This window comes from Sinocyclocheilus anshuiensis, unplaced genomic scaffold, assembly GCF_001515605.1.
Source record: "Sinocyclocheilus anshuiensis isolate Anshui unplaced genomic scaffold, SAMN03320099.WGS_v1.1 scaffold602, whole genome shotgun sequence".
Classification (NCBI taxonomy): domain Eukaryota; kingdom Metazoa; phylum Chordata; class Actinopteri; order Cypriniformes; family Cyprinidae; genus Sinocyclocheilus; species Sinocyclocheilus anshuiensis.
In genome coordinates this window covers 385933-409707 of record NW_015547658.1, presented here as the reverse complement: position 1 = coordinate 409707, position 23775 = coordinate 385933, and the positions used below count along the sequence as shown (strand labels likewise).

General features: G+C 35.2%; 2 protein-coding genes across 2 annotated transcripts in view; one reads left to right on the top strand and one right to left on the bottom strand.

Annotated features, from left to right (window-relative positions):
• The window catches only part of etnppl (ethanolamine-phosphate phospho-lyase), a 13006-nt gene extending 7741 nt beyond the window's left edge, over positions 1-5265 (top strand). The window contains exons 8-13 of the mRNA XM_016504453.1: positions 2782-3007; positions 3174-3328; positions 3663-3752; positions 4443-4573; positions 4652-4722; positions 4809-5265. Coding sequence (XP_016359939.1) covers positions 2782-3007; positions 3174-3328; positions 3663-3752; positions 4443-4573; positions 4652-4722; positions 4809-4916 — 781 coding nt within the window. The 3' untranslated portion in view covers positions 4917-5265. The remainder of the gene's footprint in view (positions 1-2781; positions 3008-3173; positions 3329-3662; positions 3753-4442; positions 4574-4651; positions 4723-4808) is intronic.
• Positions 5266-19994: 14729 nt separating this feature from the next.
• Positions 19995-22065, bottom strand: ostc (oligosaccharyltransferase complex subunit). The gene is made up of 4 exons (XM_016504454.1): positions 21836-22065; positions 21295-21388; positions 20894-21091; positions 19995-20156 (listed from the first exon to the last, which is right to left on the bottom strand). The coding sequence occupies exons 1-4, from the start codon at positions 21972-21974 to the stop codon at positions 20138-20140; spliced, it is 450 nt and encodes a 149-aa protein (XP_016359940.1). The 5' UTR covers positions 21975-22065; the 3' UTR covers positions 19995-20137.
• Between the last annotated feature and the right edge of the window lie 1710 nt (positions 22066-23775).

Here is a 23775-nt window from a genome sequence, read left to right as displayed (position 1 = left end):
GTGTGTGTGTGTGTGTGTGTGTGTGTGTGTGTGTGTGTGTGTGTGTGTGTGTGTGTGTGTCTCCATTCTACTCTTACTGTGGTGATCAGTCAGTATTGTGTTACAAGTTAGTGAGCCACATCAGCATACGTAACATTTTTTTTATGAAAAATGTCTTTAAAGACACTTGGTCTTTCTTTTCTCTAATGTTGACATTATGCTACATGCTTAAAGTGGACTACAGTACAATCCAGGGGCCTCGTGACTTGAATGTAATCCTTGCTACGGCACTGAAATACCGTTCCACAAATAGTGATAAGAATACCCATAACAGTTTTTTGTTAACAGCCAGCATTTATATTTATAAACTATACATATTCATAAATTGTCAATTTAAAAATTATTTTTAAATTATAGCAATAATTATTCATTACATTAAAAAATCTGCAGAATAAAAGAGTTGTATTTAAATTTGCCAGCATAGTGAAAAGATTTATTTCTGCACTGTAAATTTTTATTAACTATTCATAAATGTGATAATTCCTTAAGGCTCTCAGTCCAGACATTTATAGAGGCAAATACTGTGAGGACCACCCTGACCCTGCCACTGCCTATGCTGAAAATGTCAAAGATATAATCGAGCAGGCCCATAAAAAGGGACGTAAGGTAAGTGAAGTTATTTAACATCCACAGTAATTAGCATTCTTCACTGACTGTACTTTTAAACTTTGGTCCATTAATTAAAGCCTTTCTTTTTAAAATTACAATTCATAGTTTTCAGTGATAATATCACATAATTGACATCATTCGGTCTTAAGGCAAGTATTACAGTTTTTGTGTATTACAAGTTTTCTGACATGTTTAAATACAGAAATTGGGCAGTATATAATTAAGTGCACTAAATCTGAACACTGGATAAAGCCAGGTTCAACTTTTTTTTTTTACACGGAATATTGGATATCTTTTTTTTTATCAATCCATACATCAGAAAAATACTGTCAATTGTTAAATAATGTTTGTAGGAATGCTTTCATAAATGTTTTCAATCTTTTTGTTATAAAAAAATCAAATAACTCAAAATCCCAAAATTGACCAGAGCATGTAGTGTCTTGCCTTAAATTCATTGATAGGATCTTTCAGTTCTCTGGTTTCTTGTGTGATCTCTTAAATTCTCCATCATTAATTTATTTAAACTGTATCATTTCCTTTTCCCTCCCCACATTTCCTCTCTCCACCTGTTGATGTTTCTCTTCTCTCCAGGTTGAGCTGAGACGGGAATTACTCTTGCCTGCTGGAGGCCCAAAGGGAGCCCCTAAACCCTCTGTTGCAGGAAAAATAATTGGTCTTTACACATGAGAATTAACATGAATCTGTGAGGATTGATGAATAAACTGCCCAAACACCATGGCAGCTGTGTCAAAATGATATGATGTCTTCGTATTTCGTTTTCCTCCTGAGGTTCTCTGTGAACTCTATGCTTTCTTCAGCTCTTGTTTCCTGCTCATGGCAGTGGCTGTCATAGTCATCTAAAGCAGCTTTTAAAAAAGATGCTTCCTCCTCGCATGTATAACCACTAGTCTACAAGGGACTCATGGGATCTATTTTTGTGTAGATTGCCGCTTTTATCGCTGAGTCACTGCAGAGTTGCGGAGGGCAGGTCATTCCTCCAGTGGGCTACTTCCAGAAAGTGGCACAGTATGTACTACTAAGTGTTTGGTTAAAGCATTTTATTTACATGATTGCTGCTCCTCTCCTTCATTCGTTTTTTTAAGCTTACTTAACGTTTTAAATAAATAAGCAAATTGAATATGAATGATCCTTCTCTCAGGTTCTGCCTGAATTAGTGGCAGAACCTGACAGAAGGATCATTCATATTAAATTTGCTTATTTATTGATTTCATTCATTTTATCTAAATAAATATTTAATTTGACAGATGCAACAGACAAATAAATATACATATATTTTAATGCACCAAAAACATTAGTCTTAAATCGCTTGCCTAATATGAATATATTATTTTATCTATAATTGTATGCCCATTTATAAACACCTTGGATCCAAGTGCATTTGTTGAACTATTGAAATGTCTTAAAGGGGTCATATGATGCTGCTAAAAAGAACATTATTTTGTGTATTTGGTGTAATGAAATGTGTTTATGCGGTTTAAAGTTAAAAAAACACATTATTTTCCACATACTGTACATTATTGTTTCTCCTCTATGCCCCGCCTTTTTGAAACGCGTTAATTTTTACAAAGCTCATCTGTCTGAAAAAGCGAGGTGTGCTGTGATTGGCCAGCTATCCAATGCATTGTGATTGGCCGAATACCTCAAGCGTGAGACGGAAATGTTACGCCCCTCACGGCCGGGATAGAGTGAGCTGAGGCGGCGGGGTCGAGAACGGCACGCCCGGCATATGAGCGGCAACCACATGTGACGACCACGGGCTGGACTCCGCTTTGTCCATGGTGAAAGTTGATGTATTCCCTCAGCGACCGGGCGGCGTTATGCAAATCTTCCCACATAGTGAGGTAGATATGTGGGGGCGTGTTAGAACGAGCCGTTTTAGGTAGGTGTGGCTGACTCTGACCTTTTATAAAGAATATCTCTTTGGATTTGAGACTTTAGTCTTTGAAACTTTACAGATCTTCTTTATGCACCAAGAGCTTGTAACACTCCAAAGAGAAAGGAAACATTGAAATTGCATAATATGACCCCTTTAAAATGCATGTATAATGTGAAATATTTTTTCTGAAATATGCATACATTCAAATTTGTGTATACCACAACTTTGTACCACAGGCATGTGAGAAATGCAGGAGGCATTTTCATTGCTGATGAGGTCCAGGTGGGCTTTGGCAGGGTGGGCACCCACTTCTGGGGCTTCCAGATACAGGGAGAAGATTTTGTACCAGATATTGTTACAATGGGCAAACCTATTGGAAATGGCCATCCAATGTCATGTGTGATCACCACCAGAGAGGTTGCCGAAAGCTTCATGTCATCTGGAATGGAGTACTTCAACACAGTGAGAAGAAAAAAACATATTGTTTTAAATACAGATTAAGACTGAAACAACAACAACCTATTTAAAAAAGAAAACTATCTGCATTTTTAACAGAGGTGTGAGCAACAGATGCGGGCCCTAGATTAGAAATTTTTACGATGTTGAAAAATGTCTTTGTGTCCTCTAGTTTGGCGGTAACCCAGTATCATGTGCTATTGGACTGGCAGTGCTGGATGTAATTGAGAAGGAAGATCTCCAAGGCAATGCCCTGCACATCGGAGGTTACCTGACTCGGCTTTTGTATGATCTGAAGAAAAGACACCTTTTAGTGGGTGACGTGAGGTTGGTTAACCCAGTCTTAACTTCTAAAATAATAAAATCAATTGGATGATTATACAAAGTTAGATCCTAAAAGCTATTGTTTCTTTGTGCATACATCAACAAAATTTGCAGTGTGAATTAAGGCCATGTGAGTGATAATGTGCCACGGTGGAACCTTGAACCTATGCTTGCATAAGTTGAAGTTATCTGGCCTCTTTATGTTGCAAGTTGTGTAAATCATTTCCCTGGGGTTGTTTGTGACAGTAATATGTGTGTAATAGTGCTGATGAAAGTATGCCTAGAACACACATTGCCAGGAGGTTCAAAGCTGAAGGTCATATATCTTGTTTTCTAGGGGCCGTGGCCTGTTTATTGGGTTGGACCTGGTAAGAAACCGGGATAAGAGGACACCTGCCACAGCTGAAGCTCAGGATGTTATTTACAGGTCAGAGCAAGTCATGCTATAAAAGAGGAATTTCTGACATTTTTTTTTATAGCGAAGGTTAACAGGTTTATTAGCATAGCATACAATATATTTAGTCACTTTTATCTTTGCAAACTATTTGTTACGTATTTTTTCCTTATGTTTTTTACCCTAGCCACAAAATACAGCACATTAAAAAAAAGAACTATATAATACTAAGACCTGCATGGAAAGGACCTGCATATTCATTACCGTGATACATCGCATTACCGAATACCGGCACAAGTCTAGTTCTGGGCAAGAACTCCCTGCGCATCCATGCAGCCTAGCATGGATGAGAGCAGGGAGAGCAGCGATAACCCCCCCAGGGTAACAGAACAGAACCAACATAAATGCATTGCAGATATCGTTAAAGTTCAATAATTTTATGTACACATTTTAGAATTAGTCTGATTCAAAGGATAATCAGAAGGCTGCATCCTGACTGACAGAGGAGGAGCTGGGGATGGAGGAGATTAATTAGCTATTGAGCAATGCGAAAACTGCTGATAATACTGAGGGACCTTATATATGAATGCTTAGATAGGTGTCGTATTCCTATAGGTAGATGGGGATCAGCTGAGAGTCAGCTGATGCGAGCTTGACTAACGTGACCTGCCAGAACTATCACTACGCTTGATATATATATATATATATATATTTTTTTTTAAGACTAAAAGAGCAGCGGATACTGCTCAGTGCTGATGGCCCACACCGCAACGTTCTGAAGTTCAAGCCTCCCATGTGCTTCTCCAGAGAGGATGCTGAACTCGTCGTGGAGAAGATTGACCAAATTCTGACAGGTACTTCTGGTAACTCGAAACTTAGTTTAATGGGATCACACTCCTCATGGCAATTTGTGTTTTCTTCTTTTGTCTTAGACTTAGAAAAGACTTTGGGCCTCCAAATGTCTGAAGCAGTAATCTCAGAGAATGGACACACTAAGAGAAAGGTAATCTTGCAGGTTATGTAAAAGCAACAAGAACCAAAGGAAATCAAACAACTAAGATATTTTGTTCTTTATATTTTGGTCCCAAGGAACCCAGTGATGAAAATGGCCTCGTTCATCCTTCAATTGGCAGCAGCCACAAGAACACCGGCACACTACCTCATGACAAAAAAACCAAGAAGAGACTAAAAACCTAATGAAACATCAGGGGACAAACTAACTGTTTTTAATTACAGACTATTTAATTATATTTGTAACCTTTTTCCATGTTTTAATGGATCTAAAAATACACTCTATAAGGATTGTTTTGCCATATACTGTATTTTAATGGTGCCAGTCAGAACTGTATCAGTGTTTTTGATTTATGAGTTTTGAAAAATTACCTCTCAGTAAAATAAAACTATCCAATATTATCATTAACCCTTAATCAGTCCCTGGGGTCCAGCTGACCCCATTTGAATTTTCCTTTATTTTTTAAAAGTGTTCCCTTCATTTCAGGGGCATGAAATTCTGTGACTTTTCCTAAATTATCTATCTAAACACACACAAAAAAAATCGGGACTTGATTTGGTTGTTCTAAAGGTGTGTAAAAAAAAAAAATCACCGTTAAAGGTCCTTGGGGTCAGATTGACCCCACATTGAAAATGAATGGGAAAATGTAATCTTTTTTTTTCATTTCATTTGTCAAAAAATAAATAAATCCAGTATAAATCAGAAAATTTCTACATTTAAATAAAGGTCTGGTCCTAGACCATAAACACAAAGTGGAACGAACTTTCTATCTCATACAAACACACACATGTGTGTGACTGCAACAGAGAGCATTTTTATAGAAATTGGAAAATAAAATCAACAAAGCTGGCATAAATCAGAAAAATTTCCATACATAAATGAAATACTAATACTAGAGCACAAAGGCAACACGGAACAAGCATGTTCACTCTCGCACACACACACACGCACGCGCAGGTGTCTGGGGCACCTAATTTTTTAGATTTTGGCAAATAAAATCAGACATAAATGCACAACAGTGTGAAGGGGTAGACATAACACACCACACACACACACACACAGAAAGAGAGGGAAAAGAAAGATGAGAAAGTTTACTCTTTGATTAAAGAGCTGCAGCAGTATTTTGAAAACATCTCACAGTTAGGGTATAAAAGTGGCTGTCTGGGTCCTGCACTGAGCTCATTCTGTGGCAGCACCATGGCCAAAAGGTACAGTCTTGAGGAGACCCTGGATTTCATACTGGATCAAAGTGACAGTGAAGAAGGCCCAGAGAACACTGAACCAGATAGTCCTGAGGACTTTACTACTGACACAGAAGATGAAACTGAGTTTGAACAGGATTACCAGAAATCTGAAGAGGAGGATTATGCAGTGTTTATTTGTGATAAATACTTTTCTGAAATAAATAGTATGTGATTACAGTCGTCTTTTAGTGGTGACTTGTAACATTTCTGCAAATGTATGTGTGTTTATTTGTGATAAATAATTTTCTGAAATAAATAGTATGTGATTACAGTCATGTCTTTTAGTGGTTGACTTGTAACATTTCTGCAAATTTATGTATAATAATTTGCAAAAGCAAACAATTCAAAATATATCAGACAACAACAAAAATAAATACAAAAATACAGATTTTTTTTTATGTATTTTAGAATGTTTAAATATATATTCACAAAATATATATAAAGTTGTGAGAAGTTGAAACATGAAGAAAAATGGACTTGAAACTGAACTGAAAATGAATGAGTCCCTATGGACCTCTGCTGGATATATGTGGTCATTGCACTTTCTTTCTTTAACTATAATACCTAAAGATTTTCCTCTAACCTGCAGATGGCAGTATTCTATCCCTAACACATGGGCCAATATCCAGAAACATTTTATATTTAATTTAGGTCATAATTTAAGGGATTTTTTCATAAAAAAATAATTTTTCATAAGCCAATTTATGGCATAGTTGAGTATTTGTGCAGTAAATAGGTAAAAAAAAAAAACCAAATATCCACAAAAACACAGCATAAATGTATAGCTGAGAAGTAAATAAAAATAAATGATATATAGTTTGTCATATAAAAAAATTTATATTTCCTTATGCAATCGCTCTGTAAAAGTTTGGGGTCTATCTGACCCCAAGGGACTTTAACGTCGCTCTAATCAAGGGACGATTAAAGGTTAAGAACATTTTTAGCTTTCACATATGCTTTTTAGAAAGCTATAAAGCACTAAAAAAGAATAAGAAAAAAACACACACAAGAAGACCCCAGAAAAACAAATCGCTATGTTTACATGGCATTATCCGTGTTGTGGCCATTGAATTGAGGGACATATTTTTGCTGGGTGGTTTTGAGGTAATGGTTTGTATGCATGCATCTACTCCAAATTAGGCACTTTAAGTGCACCTTCAACACTGCTTGTTTTGCAACAGCCTGCTCAACTGTATGCATACCTGAGCAAATGCTCACTCAGCAGGTTCTGCTGATGTCTGCCACAGTAAAACAGCTGGAGAATTATTCCTGTCTGATAGTAATGGAAAACACTCTCTAGATAAAATAAAAGGCAACACGGTAGGGGAGGGGGGATGAAATCGTGTAAAATGAAAGATATTTTCTTACAATATTTAAAATAGCATTTAGAAAAATAATCATCCGTTTATATTATTAAACTAAAAAACAAAGACCCAGTACAGTTCTCTTTTTATTCAGACTTTTGCTCTGCTGCAGTGATAACATTTTTTAGGCCAACCCAGAGGTTAGCATCACGCTTGTTCCCTCTACAAAACCCAATAGGATGTTTCTATTGGCTTTTGGATTATTGCAGAAAATAAGCTCTGTGACCAACAAACGTTGATGATTCTTACACATTTTATTAATCACATTAATCTAGTGAGCACAACGTATTTAAATATTTATAAGTATTCCAAAAATCAGGTTATGTGACATACCCGGGCATGTTTGAGGATAAGCAAGCGGATAACCTCAGCTTTTGGTTCCAAAATCGGAGGTTACTTTCAGGGTATGTAAGTAACCACAGTAACTTGCTCTCTGAAAATAACCTACTCCGGAGTATCGAAAGCCAAATGGTTCAGAATTCGCGTGCTTTTCACCGCCGTATCAATATTAAAACGCCGTTTTCATAACGCCGCCAGGCATTAAATAAGCGCTGTTAGGCGATAAGTTAACGCCACATGCCGACCAACGTTAGGTTAACGCCACACACCACTTACTAAGATGCAGATTTATTTGCTCATCTACATAGACACATGTAGCAACTCATAATGTAATAGCTGCACATAACGTAAAAACTGCACATAATGTAATAAGTATTACATCATTATTGTAATAAAATGTTCATAATGTAATAATTTTCTCAAAACGTAACACTTTATTTCATTAACGCCCCAGTTATTTATCACAGAATGCATTACTGAGGCAAACAATGTTTCTATAATGCATCTGTAATAAAAACTACTTTTTGAGGCTGCCTCCATGCCTCTAGGTGTCAATATAGGACCAGAATGATTAGTCAGGATTGTTACAAAGAAGCAATAAATTCTGACAAATATGGTAACATAATATTTCTTATTTAGCTCAAGTCATAAGAAAAATAAACACTAATCGTTATAAGTAAAAGTGATTAACAACAACAACAAAAACGATAAGCATTGAAATACTGTTCCATTCACAAATTTAAGGGTTTTAAGGATTTTTTAAAAATGTTTTTAAAAGTATTTTATGCTCAACAAGCTGCATTTATTTGATCAAAAATACAGTAAAATATTCAAATAAGTGTTTACTATTTTAATGTATTTAAAATATATAATTTATTTCTGTGATGGCAAAGCAGCCACACAGTCTTTAGTGTCACATGATCCTTTAAAAATCATTCGAATGTACTGATTTGCCACTCAAGAAACATTTCTTATGATTATGAATGTTGAAAACAGTTGTGCTGCAGAATATTTTAGTGGAATGCTTTTTTTTCAGTATTCTTGAAAAAGAAAATTAAAAAGGACAGCATTTATTTCACTGCAAAAAAAATATATATATTTTTTTTCTTGTTTTCCATTCCTATCTTCCTATCATAAATAAAGATACAGTTACTTGAAAAATAAAATAAGATATTGTAGCAACTCATAATGTAATAACAGCACATAATGTAAAAACTGCACATAATGTAATATTACATTATTATTGTAATAAAATGTTCATCGTAATAATTCTCAAAATGTAATAAAATCTTGAGCTCATAATGCAATAATAATTTTTCAATGTAATAACAATTTTTCACATAATGTAATGTTATTGTATGAGAAATTTATTACATTATGAACACACTGTGACAAATTATAATGTAATCACAGTTCATAAGGTAATACCAACACATAATTTAAAACAATGTTTACAATATAATAAATTTGAGCACAAAACGAAATAACAGTTTTACGTAAAATAAGAAAATTAGGCTTATTAGGCTACATTGTGAACTTCTTTTATATAAAAAGCTGACTAATTTTGTGATTATGACGTGCTTCATCATTTATATATATACAGTGGGTACGGAAAGTATTACCAAGATAAATAATTTCAGAACTTTTTCCACCTTTAAGGAATATTTACAGACTTTTTGACAAGACTCAGAGGTGGCATTAATGCATTTCATAATGACGATGTTATGAGATTAAAGTTTAAAATATAAAGTTTTGAATATATAAATATTAAACGATTTAAATGACTCAATTTATACTTTAAAAATGAAACTGAAACCGCCAGTAGGTGGCAGCATGTCACTGCCTTGTCACTGAATCATTTATTTAATCGATTAGTTCAAATGGCTGATTCATTCAGGAATGAAGCAAGTGACTCTCTTTATGAATGGGTGAATAAATCATTGACTCACTAGATTTGTTCAAAAACGCAGGTTCATTGTCATTCAAAAACGAAACAGCTGTGTGTTTGCTTGGAGATGCACAGCGGATCAGCTGTAACTTTGTTTGAACTTTTCGTTTAAGAAATAGAGCACAATCAAACAACAGTGTTCCTGAAATGTAAGTCCTTATGTTAACTTTTGTATAAAATCCAAAATGTATAAAACTGTTGTAGGTAAATTCAATTTCACATTTGCAAACTCTCTTTAAAAAGCTGTCACTCCTCTTAGTTCATTGCGATCTCACAAACTTCCATTTTAATTAATGAGGCTCCCTACACTGCACACTGAATCTATTATTACATCTTCTCTACACTTTGTTTGTTATAATGAATGACAAAACTGCAGTCTGCTTTCACGATCTGAGGCGCACCGATAAGCATTTATTGGCTGCAGTCTGCAGACCAGAAGTTCACTCCCCGGACTCCGTCCCTTTAATCTCATTTACTATCCTAACAGTTTTTTCAGATTTGTCTTTGTTGTCCATACTAATATAAAATATCTGGGGGGACCGCCCTAAGTCTATTTTTTTTTTTACTTTTACTTGGATCCCCCCAGCCCCCCTCAATTCGAGCACTGACTATCATTTCAGTTTATGTTATGTTTTTAAAAAGGAAAAAAAAGCACCCTCAAAATGAAATATTTAATTTAGAATTACACCTGCTATACTTTTTTTCAGAAGCTGCATCTGAATCGACATCGATTTACAGACTAAAACAGTTTGGTTACCAGCATTCTTCAAAAAATCTTCCTATGTTCCTCAAAAGCAATAAAGACATACGGTTTGAAACAACATGCACTGTAAAAACAAACCTATAGAATCTACTCAATAAAAGTGAGGTAACAATTTGCACTCAATTTGTTTGGGTAGATTTCATCCTATATTCTTTAGTAAATGCTCTTCAAATGCTTTCATTAAGATTTTTCTGTGGAAGAAAAAAGAAAGTCAGAATTTTTTTTTCATTATTAGATTATTAGGCTATATAAGATTATATTTCAAAAGTGCTACCACCATAAATTAATTGCATTTTGGCTTAAATCACAGTAAGCTACCTCACTGCTATTACATGATGCATAAATACAATTCAAAAGATTAGAGCAGCAGTTAAAACTAGCTGAAATATGATGGAATATGATTTTCCCCCCCACTTTACTCCATATCTAAGCTAAACCGACCAACCTCAAATTCGAACCTGTCAGCTTTGCTGTGGCGCCGACAAGATAACAGAAGCAAGCAAATTACACATCTTTTGGTAAATCTTACCATTAAATAAGTTAACATTTGCATTAAGAATTATATCAACATGATAAACAACAAAAATAAACTTACCTGCACCTCAACTCTTCGCGGTCCCCGCTGGAAGACGTTGAATTTGAATTCTGCGATTCCCGCCTGGACGTTGACATTGACGCATGCGCAGTTTGCGATGACAGAACTAATATTTTGGGGTATGTTTTACTTATTTTTTTAATGTTTCAGATATTACTGTTAACAAGTAGGTAGTGTAGTTAGAATATACCCATTTATATATATTTTCCTTGATAACTAATATACTTAAGTAAAATATAACTGATTCGGACGGGTTGTATTTAACACCCTCCTGCATAATTTTTTACAGTGTGGGGGTGAGTAAATGTAAATGTAAAAACTATCCCCAACTATTTTTTAAACTGAAATGATACTCAAAATATAATATAATAATAATAAAATAATAATTTCTTATTCATTTAACTGTTGTATAAAATCATTTCCAAATTTGCACTCATTCGTGACTCGTGTGATAACTTTATGAGACAAAAGCTCATTCATGGGCATTTTTTCCCCCCTATATCTAGAATTGTAACGGCGGTCCTTGCCATCTTCGCGCTCTTGCAAACTGGATGCTCCGACTTAGAGTAGATTTAGAGAGTCCTCGTAGCCATGAGAGGTGTGTCCATGTAGATGAGCAAATAAATCTGCATCTTAAGTGGCGTGTGGCTTTATTTTATCGCGTGGTGGCGTCTGCCATTAACTTATCGCATAAAACTGTGCTTATTTAACACCTGGCGGCGTTATGAAAACGGCATTTTAATATTGATACGGCGGTGTAAAGCACGCGAATTCTGAACCATTTGGCTTTCGATACTCCGTAGCAGGTTATGTTCCAGGGTTAGTTCACTTCAGCGCACGTGTAATCTACTGACGAGCCTTCAGTGGGCGTGACAGATAGCGCACAGCATTATATAATATTACAATATGTAATATAGGCTAGCCTATTATTTATATATATATATTTGTGTGATATGTTAATGAAGCGCTAATATAAATAATAAACAAGGTAATATATTATTCTAATATGGTTATTATATTTATTTTATTGGCATATATAACAGTTATCTGTATAAATTATAAAACACTATGACAAGGTAATGTTTAATTTATTATATATATTTATTTATTACATTTTATATTATCATCTCACACATGGATCGGCATTTTCTATAATGTCTAAATTCTAAATCAAACTACATATCTGATATGACTTAATATATATTTAGCATTAAACAAACAATATAATTCATATTCTCAGGGATTAAAGATTAAACGGAAAAAAATAAAAATGATTGCACAACCATCAATTAGGTGGCGATATGCACTAAGCATGTATCTGACAACAACTCTGTTACCCAACGACTCTCAGTGTTCTTTTTTTTTTTTTTTACTTTATTGAACAATGTAAACTTTACAACCATAAATGGCCTGGTACAAAATGCAAGATGTCTTATTCAGACAACAGACAAGCATCATAACACAAGGAGAAGAGGAAGAAGAAGAGAAAGAAAAAATACTAGAGCTTTTCAGCAAGTTTAAGATTTTCTATTAAATTACAGAAATTTAAGGCATTCTTTTTCTTCATTTGTTTCAGCGACAAAAAGTAATGACAGTTCCTTGTGAAATATGTAGAAATTTGGAAGAATTTTCAGGAATCTGTTTTTATGCAAAAAGAACTTCCCAAGAATAATAATAGTGTTAATTGCTAAATCATGTGTTTCATCTTTCAAAAATAAACCGAATAATACATTTTCTTTTGTTAAAACATGTAAATTTTCAAATTTAGGAAATAACCAGTAATGTATATCTTCCCAAAAGGCACAGGCAAATTTACAATCATAAAAAAATATGTTCTGTAGTTTCAATTTGATCATCACAAAAGGAACAGTTAACGTCAAGACCAAATCTACATCTCAAAAATTCTCTAGAAGGATATACTCCATTAAGAATTTTAAAATGGACTTCCTTCACTTTTGGTGCAACTGGAAATTTCAAATATTTTGTTCTTAAAATTTTAACTTAATCCTTAGAGAAATATTGGAATATTACTTTTTTTTTGAAGAAAAGGGATATAGTTCATTAACAAAAACATTCCGGATTACAGTATTGGATAAATTTATGTTAGTAATAGAAACTCCATTCACCAAAAGCTGAGGAAGACAAGGTGTTACATTATTTTGAGATAAATTACAAGACATCTGAATTATAGATTGTGGGATAGCTTTGATGATGTTATCATATTGTTTTCTGTCAAATAAATTAAATTTGAAACTAAAAGTTTCAAAAGACATTACTCCGGTATTATCTAATATTTGCATGACAGACCATATTCCTTTCTTCCACCAGTTTTTGTAGAATAAGGATTTGTTCCTAAATACAACATATCTACAGTTCCATAAAGGGACATTATGGGGACAGTGTTAATTGCTAAATCATGTGTTTCATCTTTCAAAAATAAACCAAATAATACATTTTCTTTTGTTAAAACATGTAAATTTTCAAATTTAGGAAATAACCAGTAATGCATATCTTCCCAAAAGGCACAGGCAAATTTACAATCATAAAAAAATATGTTCTGTAGTTTCAATTTGATCATCACAAAAGGAACAGTTAACGTCAAGACCAAATCTACATCTCAAAAATTCTCTAGAAGGATATGCTCCATTAAGAATTTTAAGATAAAATTAAAGTTAGCTTGGTTTATAGCTTTTATTGCATTTTTAGGAAAAGAGATTGAGTAGGGCTGGGTAAATGAGTCTAGAAATGCATTCCATTTTTGTAAGAACAATTCTGCCAATAATAGAAATGTCTCTTTGAGACGAGTTTAAGTAGGACTTGCACTTATCAAATTTATCCAAATGTTGAGATTATTAAGTGAATTATTATCCTTTGTAATGTGTATACCTAGGTATTTAATAGTGTCTTTAACAGGAATATTGTAAACAGTTGACAGAGGAAAGTTATGAATCGGTAGTAATTCACATTTTTTAAGATTTAACTTTAAGCCAGATGCCCTTGAGAAAAACTCTATGGTTTGGAGAATTTTTGGATCTTGATCAATGTTTTTCATGAATATGGTTGTGTCATCTGCCAATTGGCTGATGACTAACTGTTTACCAAATACTGTACATTTTTTTTAAATCTGAATTTTTTATAAGAATGGAGAGCATTTCTGCAGCAGCAATAAAGAGCAGGGGAGAGATGGGGCAACCTTGTTTGATTCCTTTGTCAATTGAGAATCTTGGATATACCATGTGGTAATATAACTGTGCTATTTGTGTCTTTATAAATTAATTTAACTAGATTAATAACATTTTCTCCAAAACCAAATAATTCTAAAATACGAAACATAAATTTGTGTTTGATAATGTCAAAAGCTTTAAAAAAAAGTCTAGAAATAAAATTACACCTTCAATTAAATAATTATAATCCAGTAAGTCAAGCACAAGTCGTATATTATTGTGAATTAAGCGGCCTTTCAAAAAACCTGACTGTGTCTCTGAAATAATCTGTGAAACTCCAGTTTTTAATCTGTTAGCATAAATATGAGTTAAAATCTTATAATCATTATTAAGCAGGGTTATGGGCCTAATATTATCTATTAATTTAGGATTTTTTCCAGGTTTAGGGATAAGAGTGATAACCCCTTGCTTCATAGTAGTTGGAAGAATATGGGATTCAGATATTTCTTTCAACATATGAAAAACAAGGTCTTTAATATATTTCCAAAAATGCCTATAGAAGTTCCTCGTTAATCCATCTGAACCAGGCCATGTGTCTAATGATAAACAATTCACTGCTTTTTCCACTTCCTCCATACTAATATCTGCATCACAAACATTTTTAAAATGCTCATCTACTGTTGGAATCCAATCCTTAATGTGATCAAAGAAAGCATCAGCATCTGTATGTGAATAAGAGGAGGAGTATAAATTACTGTAGAAACAATACATTTCCTTAGAAATTTTTTCAGGATCTGTAAATTCTTGATCATTAATCAGTAAAGCTTTAACACCGTTACATTCTTGTCTCTTTTTTTCCAGTCTACAAAAATATGCTGAACTCCTTTCTCCCTCCTCTATCCACTTTGCTCTCGATCTTATATATGCTCCTTTGGCTTTATCAACATAAATGTTGTCTAACGAATATTGAAGCAGAAGTAGTTTTTGTTTATCATTTTCACTTAAGAAGGATTTAATACAAATTCTTTAATAATTTCCAATTCTTTTTTTTTACTATTCCTGCTTAATAATTTGCCGTAAGATATAGAGATCTGACGTACTTTATACTTTAAATATTCCCATTTCTCTCTATAAGTTTTAAAATTTGAATTATTAATTGTTGCTATAATTTCAAGGGTTCACTATGTAGAAGGTTTTAATTAAATTTCCAATACCTTTTCTCCTTTGATATGCATTTGTAGGTTTAAGAATAATCTTAACCAATAACCATACAATGGTCAGTTAATAGGCACGCTTTTTCTTAGTGTCCATTTCCATAGTGACTCGTCGATTCGTCAGTACCTGCCCGAAGGGCTACCATGGTATTTTCCACATACTGTACATTATTGTTTCTCCTCTATGCCCCGCCTTTCTGAAACGCGTCGATTTTTACAAAGCTCATCGGTCTGAAAAGCAAGGTGTGCTCTGATTGGCCAGCTATCCAGTGCGTTGTGATTGGCCGAATACCTCAAGCGGGTGACATCAAACAAACAATATAATTCATATTCTCAAGGATTAAAGATTAAACGGAAAAAAATTAAAAAGATTGCACAACCATCAATTATGTGGTGATATGCACTAAGCATGTAAACGACCATTGAACAAAAGAAGAAGAAAGAAACAGCATGGCATGCTTTTTCTTAGCGTCCGTTTCCATAGTGACTCGTCGATTCATCGCTCTGTTGAGAATGTCTTGAGTCTTAACCAGGAACATACTCTGAGTTCAATGAACTTACTCCCGGGGTGTGTTCCAGAAAGGAGGTTCAACAAACTCTGAGTTAAAACTTGAACTCTGAGTTGACTTACCCTGAGATTGGAAACTCTTGAGTTTTCGGTTTCTGAAGAGCTGAACAGTTAGTTCAATCCACTTTGAGTAGGTTGACTCTGAGTTTAGCGCGTACACCAAGACCTTGACTGTATCTTTTTTACAGTCTATGACCACGACTATGAAAAGCCATGATCAATGGAGCTCCGAAATTACGGTTCACCATGGCAACAGCTCCCGCCAAAAAGACTTCCACATACTACGGAATAGTAACTTTAATTCTAAATCAACGTTATCAGAGGTGAAAACTGGCAGAAAGGTAATTTATTGAACTATTAATCATTTTCATGGTATCCCACAGGCAAAAGAAAAAAGAAAAAAAATGTGGCAGCAGAAAAAAATGAAACATAAAAACATAATTCAATCAGGTAAAGCTTCAAGCGTGAAATGGGTGTAGGCTAACATTACATGACTTTACAAATATTTGACATTCAATAAATATCATTGTGTATATCTATTTCAATGTGCAGCAGCTTTTTCCACCTAGTCTAATGCTTTTTCTCATAATTAAATGTTCTCTAATCCAACATACATTTCTTAATTAGGGTAATGAAAAACATTTGACTTCTATTCAGAAGCCAACAGCAAGAAGGCGACTCGTAAAATGGGAGGAGAAACTGCACCAGCACCACTGACAGATGAAGAGGAGATGGCCACAATTCCCTATATTAAAATCCAACAGGGAAAATAATAATTTGTTGCTTTTGTATTTGTAGATCATAAAGATGACTAAATAAACTGTGAATAATTTGTGTTTATTTATCAGCTGTGTTACGGCATATATCTCGCACTACCCTTCCATCTGGCATCCTTCCATTCCATACAGTAAGCAGCTTCATTTTCGGAAGGTGCGATGGTGAGAATATGTGTGTAATCAATGCATCCAACCACACTGGAAATCCTAAAGGAAATTCTAATTATTAGGTTACTTAGAGGTCGCAACAAGATGTTATCAAATGAACGCCATTTAAAAATGGTACCGTTCAAATAAATATGCATGTGGATATGGCAAAATACACAAATTAAATTAAATCCTCTCCTGATGTAATGCAGCCTCCTCATCTACAGGGTCCCTTACATAAAGACATGCCATTTTTTTTGTCAAATTAACCGTGTCTGCATGATGAAAATGAAAGTGGTCCGGTGAGAAAAATAATCTTGTTTCCATTTTCATTAAGATTATTTTTCTTACCCCGCTGGCAATTAATTTGACTTGTTCACCCCAAGAAACAAGACTTAATATCGTCATAGGCCTGGGCGATAAAACGGTATCGATATTTATCGACCGTACACCTTCTTCGATAACGATATAAAAAAATGTTGATATAGGCACGTGCTATGAGTGACGCAGACAGCACACACAAACACAAACATGAGGGCTGTCCCTGCCTGTGATGAGGAGATTGTGAGTAAAGAATGAATATTAGTCGAATTTAAAATAAACATTTGCATTTGATGCAAAAATAGTACAATCCAATATTAGATGTGCGTCAGGAAGCGTCATCAGTGGAGCACGGTGATGATGATGTAAGTGACGTTGTAGTTTAATGTTTTGTTATTCTAGCCCATGAGACACGCAGTTGCTGCGTTATTCATTCAAAATATTAGAGAAATATAGTAGCTCAATGCCTAGAAGATCTTGATTAGCTTAAAACCGAAACCAAGCCATTCACACAGAACGCATATTCAGTGCATTTTCTAGACAGACAAATACGACTGCTGCACTCACGTCTCACACAAGAGATGTACGGTGCGTTCCAAACGGGATATATCGCCCTCCGAAGGGCACTTCGGAGTGAAAACAATCATGGCCGCCATATCGAAGTGCTCAAAACTGGCCACTTCAAAGGGCCCTTTGGAATGAAGGATTTCGAAGGGTACAACTGATGGACACTTCAGGCTCCCATGATCCTTTGCTCAGATTCTTTGCATGATGACAGCGCTTCCGTGTGGGCACGTGATGGTGACGCAGAAGGGCACTTCAAGAAACAGTTGTTTGGTCCCCTACACCCTTCAACCCTTCGAAGCTCTCACTCCGGAGGGTAAACCCTTTGAATTTGGGATTAGGGCATAGGGATGAGCCCTTCCGAATGGAACGCAGGGGTAGACAGCCATGCAAAGTTAAAATAGTTTAAACTTTTAGAAAACACGTCGCAAATTTTATAAGCAATGCATAAATGTATTAAGCAATGCATAAATACGTGATGCTGTTTTGTTCATAATTGTTTATGCACTTTACGAAATTATATTTGATTTATGAGTTAATTTAGACGTAATGCACGTTTTTTTATAGACAGTTACTTCCTTGCGTTGACAATTTAATGTGCTGCATTATTTTGCTCATTGCGCCCTCCTGTGGCCTCGGGAGACAAGCCAAAAGTTTAACCTATTTAATCTGCATATAAAACATTAGAAATTAGATATTTGTTTAATTTTAATTTTGTTTTTGACTGTTAAAACAAAAAAAATATTTGTTGTCTTAATAAATTGAGTTAATATCCTAATATCATATATTTTTGTTTACTTATATAGAAAATGCATCATGATTTAAGAATACTTGAAATAAGGCAAAAATCTCAGCAATAAAAGCAATTTTTGCAGCATAAATGAATGAATGAGGTATTTAAACATTGCTTACACTTTAAAAAGGGGGAGGAGACCGAAAGAAACTCTGGGATTACTGAAGAAAACATGCTCCAGACCAGGTTAGGTTCACAGAGTAAGTTACTATGGTAACTTACTGAGAGGTTTAGTTTTGTCTTTTACTGGAACCGAAAACCCTGAGTTTCCCTTTTCTGGGGTTAAGAAACTGAGTTTCCAACAAAACCCGCTTTCTGGAATACACCCCTGGTTTCACAGACAGGGCTTAGGTTAATAGTTCAAATAGGACATTAAAGTAGTTTTTATAAACATGCCTTAGAAAAAAACAATACTGGTGTGCATCTTGAGACAAAGCAAAGGCACTGACATATTTTAAGATCAGTTAGTGCAAGTTTCTTTCAGTTGAAACAGCTCAGACTTACATTTTTGTCTGGGATTAGGCCCAAGCCTTGTTTGTGAAACCGGGCGATATAGTGTTGTAAAAATGCAATTGTTTATATAGCTTTATTTTAATTTTAAAATGTACTTCTAAATGTCTGTTCAGTAGTTCCTATAACATAACAGAATTTAATTTTTGGTGCTTCTAATTAAGTGATAAAAAAGCAGTTGCAAATGTTAATAAATATCACCACTACTCATCTTTGCACCAATAAAACGTGCAACACTTTGTTTTTCTACCAAATTATATGTAATAGGCCCTAATTATTATATTAATATTTAACTTACATTGGAAAGGTTTCCATGATCTCTCGCGAGATCTCAGCAAAAATTTCACAATGTATTCCAAAACATGATGCTTGACGATGGAATACACTAAGCCTTGAATAGCGTTCTGGAGCTGGGACAGTCTTGCGTACTTACTTCTTGTCGTGCGCACGCGCTCTCAAGTGGCCAAGACCGCAAGTGTGGGTATTTGGACAAGGCAAATATATAACCCTCATATTATTATGGTAAGATACAATTTTTTTCAATACCTTGTAAAATGCATTTCACTGCAAACATAACATTCAAGACTTTAAATATACAGTATTCTATCAATTTAAAAGAGGATTTTATTGTAAATAAGCAATTAATTTTTGTTATAAAATAATAAAGTATTGTTTAAAATCATCGAAAAATTCAAATGTTGCAAAGTTTTGTGTTAAGTATGTTTATTATAGAAAAAACTGCACATCAAGCAGCCACATTTATGAACAGGCCGTCTACAAAATAACAGTTATAAGGAGATATGCAAAATGGATTATATCGATATAATATTGACCATCCTGTGGACTTTGTCCTCTGTGGAGGAAATGTTTATCAACAATGTTGAGAAGTAAATTTAGCAAATTTTTATGAACCAGTAAGGTAAGAGTCCTACTAGACAAAATTGTATGTATGCAAAAAAAAAAAAAAAAGTGAGGGAAATTCTGCCAGTGAAATCATTTATAAGACTTTGAATGAGACTGTAGTCCTTGGCAATGAAACATGGTTTTCTGTATGTTCTTTTTCATCTCTGCCTGTAGCATTTGCAATATTGCAGCTTTAACCCATAAGATAACCACTGCAAGACAAACACATTCAGATCATCATTAGAAATAGAGAGCTCAAAGACAAGACAAGAGAGACTGTGGTCTAAAACTATAATATGATGACATATGTATACAGCTTTAAAGAAACAGTGCTAAGACATTGCTGCTATCTCTCTGGAATACACTGAGAATAATAATAATAATAATAATAATAATGATGAGTAGTGTGTCCAAACCTCGGTCTGGAAGTGTAATACAATATAAACATATAAATAATGTTAAAAAAGCTAATGTAAAGTCAAAGACTATAGAATACCCAAGACGTGTCACTCGTATAGTTTTGAATGGGGAAAAACGCAACACTCAATATGGCTGCTCTAACGAACGAAGCCCCACCTTCTGAGCAAAAGAGCCAATCACTAATCAGTAAAGTCATCGCGTCACTGCAGCTGCCATTAGAAGTCACGGTTGCTATAGAAACAGTCAGCGTTCTGAGATGTGCACATGCGCACTGGCTGGTCTAGCCTAAGCCCTGTCCACACGAACGCGGTTCTTTTTAAAACCGCAGCTTTTTCTACGCGGTTTGGCCGTTTTGCTGATTTCAAATATGAAATTTAATCGTAAGATTAGTGAAAAGTTTTGGAGAATTTGATGTTTCCCCATTCAAAGAGATAGGAGCTGCACGTGCATACCCGAGAGGCGTTTCAAAGATGGCTGCCGAGTGACATGACTTGCCTTAAAGGGACTTTGGTAAAGTTTAGTGACTTACGGTAGTTTCATTCTCATGAAGACTCTGGCCATAAAAAAGCTCAGCAGCACACTGACAAAGCCAATGAAGAGCAGAAGGAAACGGTTGAGCTTCGGAATGCTGGGCGCATTAGAGCGATCCAGAATTATGAAGCCAAGGCCTCCCATGGTGAAGAGAAAGCTAGAGGCCAAACCCTCCATAATGTACTGCCCATTCACTCTGTAAAAGAGAATACAATCATTCAGTACTACACTTTCACGTTACAGTTTGGAGACGTTGATTCAATAACTGGGATTTTATAAGATTTATCACTGTTTCGATTATTGTTTATTTTACAAGTGAAACAGCAAGATGCCTCAAGTACATCTAAAGCGCCACCAGCTGGCCGATTTTATGATGACCATCCGTATCAAAACATTTACCTGTACGCCAGAAAAGCCACCGGCCTCTGATGCCCGTGTTCATCTGTCATTGATCCGACACTTGGAGGTTCAACGATCACATCATATATGATGCCTGAAGGGATTAAAAGAGTACAGCAGTGCTATTGATTACAGTATGGTTCAATCATTCAGAGACAAAGTTATGTCGCACTTAAAAGCATTTATCTAGCTATTTACATAAGAAAATAATAATAAGCTTCCGTTTCATTCTTACTCATGTAATATGTAGACAGGAGCAGAAGAGCAAGTCATTCTGTCTAATTTATAGTGTGCAATATAATTTGAGAATTATTACTGATAACAGCACTGTCACAGAGAGCAGGCTAACTCGCAAGATTAATTTATATAACAAAACACGAAAGCATGCGTATTCATACTAAATTAAACTTTCATACACAAAGACTCTACGGGAAATTTTCACTAGTAGATCAAAGATTATGCAGAAGTGCGCACGCGCACACACACCAGGATAGGGTTAGCTGAATGCTAGTTTAGCCTGAGATGGCTTTAAAATTCTTACCACCGGTAATGAGAAAATATGAAACAATCACGACGGCATATACAGTCATTGCAGAAGGCATATGTAGCCATGATGGTTTTTTAAGTTTGATGTTCGGACATTCCAGTACAGTAAACGGTAGGCTTAAGAGAGTCTCCATGGTTTAATTGAGTACTATACTCCTGTGGCTGCCAGGCTAATGCATCCGTCACATTAGCCGTAGAGCGACGTGTACAGGAAAGGGGCTGGAGAGGGTTCTTCTTCTTCTTTGGTGTTTATTGGCGGTTGGCAAACCAACTTGTAGGTGCATTACCGCCACCGACTGGACTGGAGTGTGGAACAGAATACGTGCTTATGGGATTGACATAATGCGAGAAGGGGAAAAAAAGAGGGGAAGCTGGAGAGGGTTCTGATCAAAGATATGTATAGAATCCCCATTCGACGGCGCCAGGCACGTAGATTCGGCCGCCATCTTGGAACGGTCAACTTGACGCCATTGACTGAGCCGTTGAGCCGTTCTGTGCAGGATTGTGGCATCTTTCGAATAAAAAAAAAAAAAAAAAAAAACCCCCATTCCATAAATAAATAAAACAACCGGTAGTATTATTATGACATTTAAATTCTACTTTCTAATCCTGTTATCTTCAGATAACTAAGAATTTCTCTCATAGTACTTGTCTGTCCTGAGGCACAACTTAAAAGATTTGATATAGTGAAATTAATTACTCCTATGTTTCTCAGTTTCTTAAATAACTCCTCTCTTTCTTTGGTATATACTGCACAATGTAGAAGTACATGCTCAATAGTCTCTGCTTCGCTGCATGTAGTGCATCATCCTGACTGATGTTTCCCTGTTGTGAATAATGACTGATTTAAACCAGAATGTCCTATTCGAAGTCGATTAATAATTATGTCTTCTTTTCTATTGTTAAAGCATATTCTCCCTTTGCCAAATTGTTTTTGGATATTGTAGCCTATAGGTGTCTGCCCTTTAAATCCTTGTCCCACATTTCCTGCCACTTTTTATTCATGTGTTCTTTAATTCTTCCTTTTATTTCTACTTTACTCAGTGGAATTTGTACCTCAATGTTCATATGTTTCATTGCTTGTTTGGCCAGTTTATTGACTATTTAATTTCCTTGTACTCCTACATGTGCAGGTACCCATAGGAACCTCATGACTATACCAATTTCCAGAATCCTAAACAGATTTATTAGCACTTCATAGATTAAATCCTTTCTTGATGTTGATTGTTCACTTATTAATCTATTTAAAGCTGACAAGGAATCTGAACAGATGACTACCCTTGTAGGCTTAACTTCCTCCACCCATTGAATAGCTAAAAAAATTGCTATTAGCTCTGTTGTAAAGACTGATACATAATTAGTTATCCTTTTCTGAATGTTGACTTGTAATCTTTGGATATATACAGCTGCAGCTGAATTTCCTGATGTGGGATCTTTAGAACCATCTGTGAAGATATGGAGCATTGAAGAGTAACTGATAAGGGCTGCGTTCCAGTTAGTTTTTTTATGCCCTTCACTCGCAAACTTCCCTCCGTCTCATTTACTCGGATGTATGTCATTGATGCATGCATGCATGGGTATATACATTGCATAAGTGCCCACTACTGTCGGAACCCTTGCAATGCAAGAGGGTCTAGCTGCAGCCTTGCACTTGCACTCTCAGACTTGCATTCTCAGACTTGAACTCTCAGACACTTGCGCTTCCGCGAGCAACGTCACTTGCAGTCTTTTATTTTTTTATTTTGTTCTATTTATTGATTACTTTTTGTTTGAATCGCTCAACATTTTACAACAGTAGCCAGGTGGTGAAGACAAGAAAAAAGAAACTAAATTACAATGTCACTTGCAATTGCCACTTGCACTCTCCGCTACCTGCGACGTCACTTGCAATCGACACAAATCGTGCGTGTTGCCAATGGAGACAAGACGCTGTGG

What these genes read in the sequence shown, in the direction of transcription:
- ostc (XM_016504454.1), bottom strand. Translation starts at nt 21,974, where the DNA reads ATGGAGACTCTCTTAAGCCTACCGTTTACTGTACTGGAATGTCCGAAC. An exon ending in ATATTTTCTCATTACCGGTG is followed by an intron (nt 21,389 to 21,835) that starts GTAAGAATTTTA and finishes TAATCCCTTCAG; the next exon opens with GCATCATATATGATGTGATC. An exon ending in GTGGCTTTTCTGGCGTACAG is followed by an intron (nt 21,092 to 21,294) that starts GTAAATGTTTTG and finishes TCTCTTTTACAG; the next exon opens with AGTGAATGGGCAGTACATTA.